We start from the raw sequence: 15,818 nt of genomic DNA, 5'->3' as shown, positions 1-15,818 counted from the left end.
GGATAATGATAATCCAATTAATACCATAGGTGACTTAGAAATACTACCTACAGTGGAAGTACTCACACACCCAATGTTAAGTGGTCAAACGAGGTCTGGAGCTCCTCCATCATACCTTGATGATTTCTATATCTACATGAGTAAGGAGATAGACAACCTTATTGACCTAGATGAAATCCATGATCCCTTTAACTTCAATGATGCCATGAAGTTACAAGAATGGCTTAACGACATGTGAGAAGAATTAGATTCTATTGAGAAAAATAAAATTTGGGATCTATGTGATTTACCATCAGATAAGAAACATATAGGTTCGAAATGGGTACTTATAAAGAAGCTAAAATCTGATGGATCAATTGATAAATTTAAAGTTAGGTTAGTGGCAAAAGGTTTTACCCAAAGAAAGGGAGTCGATTATGTCGACACTTATTTCCCTATTGCAACGTTTATATCCATCAAACTAATTTTGATAATCGTTGCATATCGTGACCTAGAACTTTACCAAATGGATGTAAAGACAGCATTCTTTAATGGCGAACTAAAGGAAACCATCTACATGAAGCAATCTGACGGCTTCGTAATTAAAGATCAAGAAAATAAAATATATAAAATTAAATAAGTGGTTATATGGTTTCAAACAATCTTCAAGACAAAGGTAACATTTCTTAATGCCATCCTACAGATGGAAATATGAAGTAAATAGATTGGACCATTGTGTGTATGTCTTGAAGAGTGGGAGTATATTCACAATCCTCTCATTATATATGGATGATATCCTATTAGCTGGAAATAACTTGGAAATGATTGATAAGGCCAAGTCATGGCTTTCTTCTCGGTTTGAGATGAAAGACATGGGAGAAGTCGTATGTCCTACGCATAAAAATAACTAGAGATAAAAAATCTAGAATTATACTTGAGCCGAGAGAGATACCTTGACTCTGCTCTTAAAATATTTAAAATCGAAAATTGTAAATCATTGTCTACTCCTGTTGAAAAGGGAGTGAAGTTGTCTAAGAAGGATTGTCCAATAGAAGGACGAGAAAAGCCTAATGTTCCCTATGCACAAGTTATTGGTAGCTTAGTGTATGCAGTACGATGTACAATACCACATTTGAGCTATGTTGAATAGATATTAAAGTAATCCAGGCATAGCCAATTGAAAAACAGTTAAAAGAATTCTAAGGTATATTACGAGAACAAAGTATCTAAAATTATGTTTTCAAGCAGATAAGCTTGAAATTATAACATATTCAGATGAAAATTTTGTTGGGGATAAGGACGAAAGTAAGTCCACCTCAGAGCACGTTTTCCTCTTTAAAGGTGCAGTTGTTTCTTAGTCTAACAAGAAACAAAGGTATGTTGCTGAGTACACACAGCAAGCAAAGTACATTGCATGTAGCATTGCATGTACTTTCACCGTCTGAATAAAGCGCTTCATAGATGACTTGAAGCTGCAAATAATCGACGGACCGATCCAAATGTTTTGTGATAATCAAGCTGCAATTAAATTAATTCAAAGTGGAGTAAATAGTTCCAAAGGAAGACATATAGATGTCCAATATCACTACATTCAAGATGCAGTTGAGAAAAATGAAGTAACTGTTAGTTACTTGCCCTCATCAGATATGATCGCTGACCCATTGACAAAGGGTTTAAGCGTTGAACTACTTTTTAAGCACACTAGCTTAATGGGAATTAAAAATGTTTAAGTTAGTTAGTTTTCGTGAGTGACAAATCCGCATTAGCGTAAAAATCACCATGATGGACATTTGCTATGAGAGGCATATCCGCTAAAGCGTGAGAAAAACCTCATGAAAAGATATTGTCTTAAAGGTCATATTTTAAAGTGGGAGTGTGCCTATAACTTATTATTGTGTTTGACCATTATGGCCAAGTGGGAGATGTTGGCACGTATAACCATGAGGCCTCACGTGGCCTTGTGTATAATTGTGGGCTTCACTATTTTTATGGAGGAATCCCATGTTTTATTTAAGCTTATCCATTCATAAAATTGTTTTAAAGTAATATATAAATAATTAATTATTTTTTAAAGCCTTTTTTCCATCGTTCATATGGATGAGTATCCCTGAAATCAGGGAAGTAGTTTTCGCAGAGACCTGTTGGAGAAAAAGGAACGTTGGCCCATCTTTTTATAAATATGGGAAGACAGGGAGAGGAGAGGACACAAGAAAATTACAGAGACTCCCATTAACATTAAGGCTCGTCTTCTCTCACATAAAAATGGATTTCTAATTAAATTCGGGCCTTGCAATCACCAGCCTCATGACACACCCCTCTCTTATCTCAAGTTTTTGGTGCTCATTCGCGCTTCATCGATTTTACTAACATTGGTATCAGAGCGATCCAAGTTCTATCTTACTCATATTTTGGAAATTGTTTTTTATGCTGGTGCTCCTCTTATTTGCCATCTCTCTCACGCACTGCCTATTTGCGATTCATGCCCTGGTGAATTTTTTTTATCTTCATGACTAATGCACGATTTTTTTTCCCCTCCCATGTGAAGCTTCTATATGCAGTATGTAAGCTCATCGTTTGAATTCATGTCCTTTAATGCTTCAACTACACAACAAGCAAAATATTCAATATTGTTTTCCTTTAACTTTCAAAGGGAAAAGACTTTACAAAGGGAGAAGCAAATAATAAAGGTGCTTTGCATCATATAGAACCTAGTCGCTTTTTTTTTTTTTTTTCCAAAAACTCAGTGGGAAAGATCCCCTTACCCTGATAGGAAGGAAGCCTGGGTAAAACAGCTAGCGTGTTAGGAGATATGTTCACAACGGCTAGATCCCGAGCTCCATTCCTAACATGGTAAACGGATCGTTCCCACAGAGCTATCAAGAAAAAAAGGAAAAAAAATGACAAGGTTCTATATGATGCAAAGCGCCTTTGTTATCTACTTCTCCCTTATAGAAGTCTTCTCCCTTTGAAAAGTCAAAGGAAAACAATATTGAATATTTTGCTTGTTGTGTAATTGAAACATTGAAGTACAGCGGTTCAAACGATGAGTTTACTTACTGCATATAGAAGCTTCAAATGGGAGGGGGGGAAAAATCGTGCATTAATCATGAAGATAAAAAAAATTCACCAAGGCATAAATCGTAAATAGACAGTGCGTGAGAGGGATGGCAAATAAGGGGAGCATAATATAAAAAACAATTTCCAAAATATAAGTAAGATAAAACCTGGATCGCTCTGATACCAATGTTAGTAAAATCGATGAAGTATGGATGAGCACCAAAAACCCGAGATAAAAGAGAGGTGTGTCGTGAGACTGGTGATCACAAAACCTGGATTTAATTAAGAATCCCTTTTTATGAGAGGGAAGATAAGCCTTCCTGTTTACAAGAGACTCTATAATTTTGTTGTGCCTTCTCTCCTCTCCCTATCTTCCCAAATTCATAGGAAGATGAACCAACGTTCCTTTTTCTCCAACTGGTCTCTGAGAAAACTACTTCCCTGATTTCAGGGATACTCATTCATATGAACGCTGGAAAAAAGGTTTTAAAAAATAATTGATTATTTATATATTACTTTAAAACAATTTTATGAATGGATAAGCTTAAATAAAACATGGGATTCCTCCCATAACAATAGTGAAACCCACAATTACACGCAAGGCCACATGAGGCCTCATGGTCACACGTGCCAACATCTCCCACTTGGCCACGATGGTCAAGCACAATAATAAGTTATAGGCACACTCCCACTTTAAAATATGACCTTTAAGACAATATCTTTTCATGAGGTTTTTCTCACGCTTTCGCAGATATGCCTCTCATAGCAAATGTCCATCATGAAGATTTTCACGCTAATGCGGATTTATCACTAACGAAAACCAACTCACTTAAACATTTTTAAGTCTCATTAAGCTAGTGTATTTAGAAAGTCGTTCAATGTTTAGACCCTTTGTCAATGGGTCAGCGATCATATCTGATGAGGGCATGTAACTAATAGTTACTTCATTTTTCTCAACTACATCCGAATGTAAAGATATTGAACATCTATATGTCTTCCTTTGGAACTATTTGTTCCACTTTGAATTAATTTAATTGTAGTTTAATTATCACAAAATATTTGGATCGGTCCATCGATTATTTGCAGCTTCAACTCATCTATGAAGTACTTTATCCAAACAGCGAAAGTACATGCAATGTACTCTATTTTCTGCGTGTACCTAACAATACACCCTTGTTTCTTGTTAGACCAAGAAACAACTGCACCTCCAAAGAGGAAAACATGCCCTAAGATGCACTTACTATCATCTTTATCCCCAACAAAATCTGCATCTGAATATCCTATAACTTCAAGCTTATTTGCTTGAAAACACAATTTTAGATGTTTTGTTCCCTTAATGTACCTTAAAATTCTTTTGATTGCTTTCTAATAGGCTATGCCCAGATTACTTTGATATCTACTTACAAAACCTTTAACATAGCTCAAATCTGGCCTTAGACATCGTACTACATACACTAAGCTACCAACAGCTTGTGCATAGTGAACATTAGGTTTTTCTTGTCCTTCTACTTGACAATCCTTCCTAGACAACTTCACTCCCTTTTCAATAGGAGTAGACAATGATTTACAATTTTTCATTTTAAATCTTTTAAGAACAGAGTCAAGATATCTCTCTTGGCTCAAGCATAACATTCTAGATTTTCTATCTCTAGTTATTTTTATGCGTAGGACATATGATGCTTCTCCCATATCTTTCATCTCAAACCAAAAAGAAAGCCATGACTTGGTCTTATCAATCATTTCCAAGTTATTTCCAGCTAATAGGATATCATCCACATATAATGAGAGTATTGTGAATTAACTCACTTTTCAAAACATACACACAATGGTCCAATCTATTTACTTCATATCCCCAGTTGTAGGATGGCATCATGAAATGTTAAGTACCATTGTCTTGAAGATTGTTTTAAATCAGATAAACACTTATTTAATTTTATGTACTTTATTTTCTTGGTCTTTAATTATGAAGCTGTCAGGTTGCTTCATGTAGATGGTTTCCTTTAGTTCACCATTCAAGAATGTTGTCTTTACATCCATTTGGTAAATTCTATTTTAAGCCAATATGGTCACATATATAAGAGATAAAGATCAACAATATACCAAGCAAATAAAAGTACAGCCAAATGATATATCTTGCTGAATTTTATTTGCAAGAGAAGTAAGATGTATCTTTCATATTAGTAGTATTGGGTGAATAAAATACAACAAAGAGATATATCTTGCCAAAAGATACAAAAATATAGTCAAAAGCTATACCATGTATTTGATTTGCTAAAACTACATAAGCTTATCTTCTCTCTTTTGAAAGGGAGTAAAGGAGATTTGATGGATAAGGGCAAATACGTGCCTGAGTTTTGTTTTTTTTTTTTATTTGGTTCTCTTTGAAAAAAATCTAGACAAAGAGAGAAGACGATTGCAAAAAGAAAAAAGAACAAAAAAAAAAAGTGATGAGGTTATATATGATGCAAAGCACCTTTGTTATCCGCTTCTCCCTTTGAAAAGTCAAAGGAAAACAATATTGAGTATTTTGCTTCTAAACAAAAGCCTCTCACACCAACTTCTTTGCACCCCATTCTAAATCTGTTGCATGTGGAATGCCAATGCTTCTCAAACCTAAACATGTGAAAAGGGGAAGACATTTCACTCCCATTACAAGCTATCAACTTACAAAGTTAGGGAAACTTGATATGTTATATAATAACTATTACTTTTCATAATGTGGGTGTAAGTGCCTCAGTGGATCCAGCAATGGCCCATGGATCACAAAGTGTTGCCTATGAAACTACCTACCTCTTCTTTCGGGGTCTTCAGGACTAAAATGAACTGTCAGCTAGCAACATGGAGTAACATATATAGTCTCATTACGATTGTCAAATTCAGTCTAAAAGGAAATAGGTTTAATGAAAATCACAAAAGCTGCTCATATCAAGATTTTACACAGCAGTAGATTCTCATACCTTACTTCTTGATGCCGCCCCATATTGAGTGACAATTTCCTTGGATGCATTGCTGAACAAACCTGGATTCATCACTTTATCATCAAAAGTTCCTTTACCACTACCCTTTTTATTAGAACTCTTCTTCTTAGATTTTTGACAATTTCCCTTGCTGCTTGAATTTCCTCCATTAATATTCTCGTTATCACTAAAAGATGGCAGTAAATATACCCCATACGTATAACCCATAGAAGTGGAAACCACTATTTCTTTATCTTTCTTTAACTGCTCGGATTCAATACAAGCAAGGTCTAAAGCATTGTTAAGCATCCATTCTCCAGATATCTGTCCTTCTTCCAGTTCCATGTCCTCAATGACCTCCAAGCATTTGGAAGATCCACAATCCTCCAAAGTTTTTGAACTATTATTGCATTCAGCTTTGCAAGGTGAATCTACTGCAACTATCTCATTTCTTTCATTAGAAATGAGATCATGTCCCTGAACTGCGTCAGTCTTCAGTTCTTTAGAGAGAGATGGATCATGGAAATCTTTGAGATCATCTAAAAGTTTAGAAAGTCCATCTCTCTCTAAAAGAGTCCTAGAACCCGATGCATATAATTGCAGGGTAACATGACCATTTTGCTCAGGATGAGAACCAATAGGGGAAACAGGAACCTCTCCATCTTCAAGCTCCTCAACTAAAGTTGATGCAACAGGCCCATTTCTTTTCTCAAAAGTTTCTAATTTAGAACAATCTGTAATAATAGGCCTCGCACAAGAACCAGAAGAAATCAGAAGCTGTGTATCTTGAACCAGTTCATCATCACTCTGCCTAATCAAATTCCCATTGGGGCAATGCTCCAGGCCTCCTCCAGACAAACCAACTACATTATTCTGCAAAATCGAACTCCCATTAGGGCATTGTCCCACCCCTTCCAGCAAATCAATGGCACAAAAATCGCCATTTGATCCAAAAACTGTGTCATCGAGATCATCAGTAGATCCCAATCCTCTCTCAAGATTCAAAGAATTTTCAGGTTCATGAAATTGCTCCGAAGAAGTACTCTTCAAATGATCAGAACTAATGGTGAGAGAATCAGAAGCCTTACCGTGGTTCTCAGTTCCAGGAATGAGAAGATGAGAGGAACTAGGGTTCGCAGAAGGGGAGGAGGTTTTCTTAGCGGGAGGTGTAGAGAGAGGAGAGTTGGGGAAGAGAGAGAAAATCTTAGAGAGAGATTGGAGAGTTGAGCTATTGAGATGGCGAAGCCAGCTGCGTGGAGAGGCGAGGAGGGAGCGTAATTTCTCATCTTCATTCATGGCAGCCATGACAGAAGCGCTTCGCGCGTTTCGGACTTTCCCACACTCGGAAGTTTTTGAAAATTAAGAAACAGAAAACAAACCTAGTTGAAAATTCCAACATGGACTAACATAAATGGTTTCATGCGGGCTGGACCCGCATGGCTACATATACGGTCCAAAAAGTGTAAAGCATCCATCTTGAAAATAGATGCAGGCAGATGTTCCATCTAAAAACAATATAAATTAATGCTCCAAATGTTTTTTTATCAGAAATATCATTTCTTCTTTTTAAAATTTACTTATTTTGTCATATTCATGATCTCCATGTTAGTGATTACATGTCTTAAAAAAAATAAGTCCAAAAATCTATCTCGAAAATAGATTTATTAAATAGGCCCAATTTCTACCTATCCAGGCTTGGTCGCATAAAAACCGGGTCCTTATCAAAGCTAGAGCATCTTCTTGTGCAGTTCCTCTAATCTCTCCAATAAGGACAATACTTGAAATAGAAATACAACTATTTAAAGAACAATTGCATTAGAAATTAGTGTATCATACTAATTGAATTGTGATTAGAACCTGGTTTCTATGTAGCCAAGCCCACATATGTAGAAATGCGGGCCTCTTAATAAATCTATATTTGAGATAGATTTTAAGAATTAATTTTGAAGTATATGTAATCTCTAACATAGAGATCATGAATATAAAAAAATAAATAAATTTCAAAAACTATAAATAATAATTCTAGTAATAAAACATTTGAACCGTTACTTTCCATTGTTTTTAAATGGAACACCTACTTGTAACCATCTTTAATATGGATGCTTTACAATTTCTAGACCGCATATGTAGAAATGCAGTCCACATTAGGCGTAGAACTCCAACCACTAGGCTACATGGGTTCACATTTATTTTGCCTATATCCAATAAACCATCAATAAGAAATCATGTTTCCATCCAAAACACAGTATGTAGTGGAAAAGGAAAAAGGAAAAATATCTTCATAAACTCTATTTTTAAGTTCCATTTCTCCATAGACCAAAGATTCAAGACCTATTTTGATCCGTAGAGATTTCATCTATTATATTTTCTTCAAACTCCTAGACCAACTTTATTTATTTTTGCCCCGACAAATTTTAAAAATGCATCCTTTCTAAACCCCCTCTCCTTTCATGTTTTGCAATATATCTACCTGGAAATAGGGAGAGAAAATGGTATTTGGTGGTGGAGGAAAGGAAGACTCGAGTATAATATTACTGTGGCTGCTTTTTTTAGGCTAATTTTAACTGATGTGAGCCCGTATTGCGTACATTTTCATCAATTTGTCTCTTTGAGGAAAAACTGATCTCTCAATTGTGATGGTATTGGTCATTAAGACTTGCCTCTCACATAAACGTTTTAGTTGGTAATTGGGTGTATTTTTTAACATTGTGTATTGGCTTTTATCTTGGTCGTTCTTCTCTAGAGACTAGTTGAGGCGTTTGTGTTGGCGTCGCTCTTCTCCACAAACCAATTTGAAGCTCATTTTCTCAAGCTTCATTTAAACTCAACCAACAAAAGAAACTTAAACATTATCTTATCATTAGGTAAACTTTTTTCCTTCTTTTTTTCTTTTGTCTACTTTTATAGTCTCCATGCAATTTCATGCAAGAATTGAAAGTTTTGTTTTTCTGTAAATTTTTAGAATATTTTTTGTGAGTAATCTGATGTAGCACTTACTGATATTGTTATCTCGCATAACCTTGTGGCTAATTATAAGAGAACTATAACGTGTTAAGGTCTAAAATGGGTTTTTTTTATGTTTATTTGATGTTGCCCTTACCAAAACGTGTCATGGTTGGTTTTTTCTCTCTATTTACAATTTGTTCGTTAACTCATGACTACAAATCTTTAAGTAATTCTTTCATTGAACTTGCAATGTTTAGAGGATACTAACATAAACTTAATGCCTATTAGTTAATTAAATCAAACTAATCATTTTATCTATTTTTTTATTTTCTTATTATTTATATCTAGAAAATTTTATGATTTTTCATTAGTAGTGCTTTTAATCACGTACAAAGCACCTTTTTTTTCTTTTTTCTTTTTCAGGAATGGTGGTGGTACCCCCACACCTAGTAACCACATTGTGGTTTGCATTCCTATGGCTAATGCCACCCCGCTAATACCTTCAAAAATTTGACTCTTAGTCAATTTAAAAAAAACCGGTAGGGTTTTCTGCCTTCTCCACTTAATTACCAAAAAAACTAAGTACATGATTTTTACTAGTATATTATAATTTAATATTCCAAATCCAAAAAAAAACTTAAAATCCTAAAAATAAAATAAAATTATACATCTTTTAAAATTAAATAAAAAAATTTTTAAAAAAATGGCCCTCCATTGCTGCCCCTAAACAGAGGAGTTGGAAAGTTACCATGGCGCTTGCCATTTATTTTCTTGTGTTGAGAGGAATGAGTGTTGTAAAGTGTTGGAAGAATTGGGTCAGGAGCAAATATTGTCGGAATTTGTATCCTTTCAGTTCATGTTACTAAACTTGTTGGGGAATGCTTGGAAAATCAAGTGGAAAAGAAGGCCACGGGTGACGGTTCAACACGTAGATAGATGATGTTTACGTCTAGCCTTGAATGAAACTATTGTCGTGCTTTATGCTTCTTCTGTTTATTTTTTAAAATTTCTACTGCCATCGGACTTCGTCCTCCCCATTTGGAAGAAAAAAAATAATTTTATTAAATTTTCGATCATATATCATACTCATGAGAGGACATTATTCCAAAGTTCAACAACACCACCCTCAACAATCCATGATTATATGGGACATTATGGGTCGTTTAGGTCCTTGGATATGCAGATCCCGGATATGTCACAAAACTAGATATACAAATTCTAGCATAGGTAAAACCTAGTTTTAATATCAATGTTGTTTGGTTAGCTTCTAGAAATATCGAATATATGACAATTCCCCGTTTGCCTCTACTAAGTTGAAAACTAGGTCTTGGAATTAGGTCTTGGAAATTTGTTGCTAAACCAGTTTAGCCATTCATTCCATTGATAATTCCATAGTAGTATATGTTGGGTTTATGTGGCCTTTAAAGGCCTTATGAGAGCTTGTATGAGATTTTATATAGTGGAACATAAACTCAGTGGGAGTGTAGTCCTTTTGTAGACCATACTAGACAAATGTTATTGCTAATACTCGGATTAGGCTCAACGAGGTAGGGCAACCGAGGTTTGGAAAAACCCAAGATACTTGGGTATAGGGATCTACCGAGAAGAGTTTAGTGGGTTATCCCTTGATGCGGTTGGAGTACACCCAGATGAGAGCCAAGGGACTGTGTGGCCCTTACGTGTGATGAATAGGCTTTAGAGACAGGGCTAAAACCTCATCGTTATATCATCACACGACATGTACATAGATAGTCGTTTTGAGATTCACCAATGAGGGTGAAGCGTGTACTTGTGCGAGAGATTACCCCTATGCACCATAAAGTCATGGTTGCATCATGGTCTAGAAGACCATGATTTTTGTTTTTAGAGTAGAATATTAAATCCATAAACTAGGATTGCGTCCCCTAGTCTATTGGTTGACTTTGGTAGTCCAATCATGAACTCTTGCAATAGACTGTGGGTCATGGGAATTGCTGGGTCAGTTTGAGAAAGCTATGCGAATCGTGATTCGCAGTTGAAGGTGGAGTGCTCCCATGTATTGATAATTTCCTAGATCTAACGGATCCGATTCCCATCAAAATTAATTAATTTTATGTTATATAATTTTTAGAATGTTTATTTGAATTTTTGTGAATCTTTTGATATTTTATTTTTATCATTTGAATTTATAAATTAAGAAATATTAATTTTTTAATGTTTTAAATAAAATATAACATTCAAAAATTCTAAATATGAAATAAAATATTTTCTAAAAGTATTTGGGACCTCCATAACATATGGGGCCCAAAATTTAAAAAGATGTGGATTAGGCGGGGCCCACACGTGGCCACCAAAAGGGTGGCACGCCCCCACCCATCCACGTAACATTCTTGAGAAGAATGTTTATCCTCTTAGTTGGCTTATCCTTTTAGGTATAACCAACTTATATGATAAAGTTGAATATTTGAGATATTTACTAACTAATTCTTTGAATCAAGATTGATTGATCAAATAAAGAAGATATGATATATTAAAATATAAGCTTTTTTTATTTGACGGGAATAGATTTAGGTGTTGGGTTTATTAGGCCTTTAAAGGCCTTATGAGGGCTTGTAAAATGAAATGATATAGTGGAACATGAACTCAGTGGGAGTGTGGTCCCTTGTGGATCATACTAAGCAAACAATGGTTTGCTGATACCGATCTGTGCTTAACGATCTAGGCCAGTCGGTTGGGAAAAACCCATGTTACCTGGGCATGAAGAACAAACCGATGAGGGTTTATGGGTTAGCCCTTGATGAGGTCGAAAAATATGCCAGGATGAATGAGCCGAGGGACTGTGTGACCCTTGTGTGTGATGGTAGCCTACTGAGACGGGGGCCAAAACCTAATCCATGTTCCATCACACGGCATGCATATTGATAGATCGTTCGGGAAAACCAGATATCCACCTTTAAGTGAAGCGTATGCATGTGCGAGAGATACCCCTATGCGCCATAGAGCTGTGGTCGCATCAGGTAGTGGTGACCTTGACTCGTCTCTAGGGGTGGACCTGTAATCCACATACCGGGATTGCGACCCTTCGATTCATCGATCTGACTTTGGTGACCCGCTAATGAGCCATTACTTGGACTGTGGGTCAAGGAAAACACTAGATCAGTTCGATAAAATTAGTGTAGTCTGTAGTCCACAATTGAAGATGAAGTACCCCGTTATTATAGATTGGATTCTTAAAACCATATGGATCATTTTCCTATCATAATTAATTGTATTCATTTTATTATTAAAATGATTTTAATTTTATTATTTGAATTTTTTATGAATCTCTCAATATTTTATTTGTGATTTTTGAACTTATAAAAATACAGTTATTGTTCTTACAAAGTCATAAAAATTCAAATATATATTTTAAACTGTTTTATTCAATTTTAAAAATAATATTTTTTTTATAAAAAATTCATAGGGGCATAGTGCACATGGGCCCACCATGTGGCATGTGGGTGGGGGCCCACATATGCCACAAAAGGGTGACACGCCCCACCCTCTTTGTATTCTCTTGTTTGCTTTTAAGATAATGTTAGTTTGATTTGTGGCATGTGGTCAAACTTGGAAGGGATATATTGGCCATGGCTTTATCTATTTTGTAGCAAGTTTGTTTTAAAGAGATATGGTCGATTTGAATTGATATGGATCTTATCTTATTAATATTTAGTAGAATTTATCTACTTGATATTATTTGTCATACCCTTATGGAATATGTGATATAGATCGTGCAATTTGATAAAATGCATGATATTTATTTTATTTAAATATATTGATGGGAAAATGGTTTAGGAAAAGGGGATAATGGTCCAAGCACCTTCCATAATGTTGATGGCCCATTTATAGAATGGATGGCTCAGATCTCTCACCCAACAAGTCACCCTTGATCGACGGTCTATGTTCAATCTCACAAGAAGAAGCAAGCTAACGAAAACCCTAAGAAACCCTAATATTATTCAAAGCATATAAAAAGGGATTGTTTCTACCCAAAAATCTCTACACCTTATCTCTTGTACCTAATTCCCATCTTTCTCTCTCATATCCCAAAAATGGGGTACACACCACCTTCTCATGTTTGATCTCTCTCTCTCCCACATTCTGAAAGAACCTAAGGGTTTAGGTTGTGGAGTTCTTCTCTCCTATCTCTCAAATATGGATTTATGCCTAAGGGTTTTAGGTTTTAGCAAAAAGAGAATTCACCTAGGATTTGAGTTTGTGATTCAAGGGGTTTATGTTCTATTAGTGTAGCTTGGCCGAAATTTGCTTTCCCGATTTGAGATTGAAGTTAGACCGTTGATCCCGCACCATCGGATGGTGGTGACTCGGTGTGGGGTGTAATAAGCCCGGTTGAGGTAATCTCCGGTACTCTGCTTTTTGTTTTTTGCAATCTTATCTTTTATTCTCAAGCGTAGTGCATAGTTGTTTCAATGGCATCAAGTTGTTAAGATCTTAGTTTTATTGTTATGTTGATTTTATTTTGAAATTTATCTTATTATAATAAAGACCACCTGTAAATGATCTTTTGCCAAAAGAAAGGAGTGAAAAAAAAAATGTATTCCCCGATAAAAGATCACGTAGGTCTTTCTTTCATTGGTATCAGAGCTATTGATACTTGATGTCATTAGTTATCTTTTCTCTTTATTGAGTTTAAATGAAGCTTGAGATATAAGAAAGCTAATGAACTTTGTGGTTAAGAAATACACTCACGGTGAAGAATTATTGAAATATTCCAACATCGAAAGGCACTATGCATAATGAGTATTTTGGGCTATTTTGGAGTAGAGATATGAAAAATTTAATGAGGAATTTTGTATTACATACTTCAGTGGTATTTTGCGTATTTAAGAGTAGGATCTGCCTGAAAAATTTTAGTGGGAGATCCTAACGAAATTGAGAGTTATGGAATCATCAATGAAGGGTGTCAGTTCTGACCCTGCAAAATCCAAGAACTGTCCATTGAGTTCCGTGATTTTTACCACCAATCATATGATTTTATTTCTTGTTGAAATTTTACTATAACTCACAAAATTGAGTCTACTTTCAAGCAAAAAAAATTTGATCAAGAAATTCCTTGTGGTTTGAAAGATATGATCAATTTATTGAAAAGTGCACGTGTTGTTTTCTGCAACAAAAACTGTTTCCATGACTTGGAAGTCATGATTTTATTTCTATAATTAACAGAATGTTTTATAGTCCACACTAAATTTTTAGACTTCCATTCTGAGTCTATTTTCTAATAAAATTTATTTGAAAGAGAAATATATATGGGAAGAATGGAATACAAATTTTGGATTGAAGAGATGTCTTATGTGGCTTGTGGAAATATATGTGTTATCAATATGTGTCTAATTTCAAACAAAATTGGTTTAAAAGGGAAACTCCATGATGGTAGAAAAAAAAGACAATTTTACTAGATAATGTTTATCATGGAATTCCGCAATATGATTTATTTTGTGACATGAATGTTACTTATTTATTTCTCTAAAGGAAAGTATTATTTGGGATTCAAACTATGATGTTATGATTTGGTTTTGAGTCTAGTTTTCAACACAAAAGATTTCAAGAAGAAATTTTTTGAGAATTGAGAAAAATAAATTTTTTATTAAAAGGTGCTCAACTTGATTTTCAACTGAAAAATTGCATTATGACCTAACTGTCACTGAAACGAAGACTCACTATATGGTATGATTTAGGAATGGAACTGAGCAATATTTTCTATTTTTGAGTCTATTTCAATACTCAAAAGGATTCAAAGATAAACTTTTTATGAGTTGACAGATGTCATATTTTTATCATGGGATGTACATGTTCTATGCTGCAGTAAATTAAAAGATGTGGCATGTTAAGGCACATCCTTGAATTCCCAATTATGGAGACCTTTAAGACTCATTTTAAAAGGCTTTATAGTGTATCATGAGTATGGTCTACTATAGTACAACTTCAGAGAGATGTAATACAGAGTTGGCAAGATAAAACACTCTATGTGAAGAATATTCGATCTGAAAATAGCAGAAAGAATGAACACAATACCTATAAAGGCATCTTGGTTTTTTAAAATGAATGGATATATAGAGAGACTTGGTAGTAGCATATAAACGTTAAAGATCAGTGGGAGAATTGAAATTATGATATTTGAAATAATGGGATAAAGAAGAGATTTTCTTCATGGTGTAAGATAGGAGAATCTAAGTGCCAAAAAGATGGACACTTCGTGACATGTGAAACCAATGACCAATATATTCTCCAACAATTATATGCACTTTCAAGATCATAAAAGATTGTCAAACAAGTAAAAGCGATGAATCAAGAAAGCCCAGGTACCACACTATATGGTTTTGAGGTATGAAATATATCCCACATTATACGGTAAGGTCATATAGGGAAAGAGGATTCAATAACTTTGTTTAATATGCTTTGGTTATATTTTGGCTAATTGTTTTATGAATATGTATGGAGTGTATGGACATTAAGTGTTAAGTACTAACAAATTTGAAATAGTCGGTTTTGAATACCATGTGTTTTTGTTCCTCATTGTGCTTGAGTATGAAGTACTTAAGGTAGTAATACACATGGAGATGTGATTTGATCAAGGGCTTTGAGCCCTAAGGATAAAACACGCGCGATGGGTGCAGGTCATTCAAATATGTAAGCATAAAGGGAGAGTTCTGGTGGAACTTGGTCTTGGTGACCATCATTTCAATAATGTCCATAATATGATGTGTTGTATGTGATGATGATCTCTTGATAAATTCTCTATAATTGCCAAAAAGGAAGTACTTTGTCAAGGTTGCAATAGACATTATTTAATCGTGCTTTATTTTGGATAAAATTATAAGATGGTATATATGATTTGTTTTA

At 34.8% G+C, this 15,818-nt stretch overlaps 1 protein-coding gene across 3 annotated transcripts in view; it reads right to left on the bottom strand.

Moving 5' to 3' along the window:
• The window catches only part of EMB1789 (CCCH-type zinc finger family protein), a 38,251-nt gene extending 30,926 nt beyond the window's left edge, over positions 1-7,325 (bottom strand). For 2 of the 3 annotated variants that reach the window (XM_020673543.2, XM_088850185.1), the window contains exon 1: positions 5,994-7,325. In XM_020673543.2, the coding sequence (XP_020529202.2) occupies positions 5,994-7,298 (1,305 nt within the window). In that variant the 5' untranslated portion in view covers positions 7,299-7,325. The remainder of the gene's footprint in view (positions 1-5,993) is intronic. The other variant, XM_020673549.2, reaches the window with a different exon arrangement.
• Between the last annotated feature and the right edge of the window lie 8,493 nt (positions 7,326-15,818).

Source organism: Amborella trichopoda, chromosome 10, assembly GCF_054954075.1.
Source record: "Amborella trichopoda isolate Santa Cruz 75 chromosome 10, AtrichopodaSantaCruz75HAP2 v2.0, whole genome shotgun sequence".
Taxonomy (NCBI): Eukaryota; Viridiplantae; Streptophyta; class Magnoliopsida; order Amborellales; family Amborellaceae; genus Amborella; species Amborella trichopoda.
The sequence above is the reverse complement of the archived record's forward strand: the minus strand, read 5'-3'. Positions and strand labels throughout refer to the sequence as shown.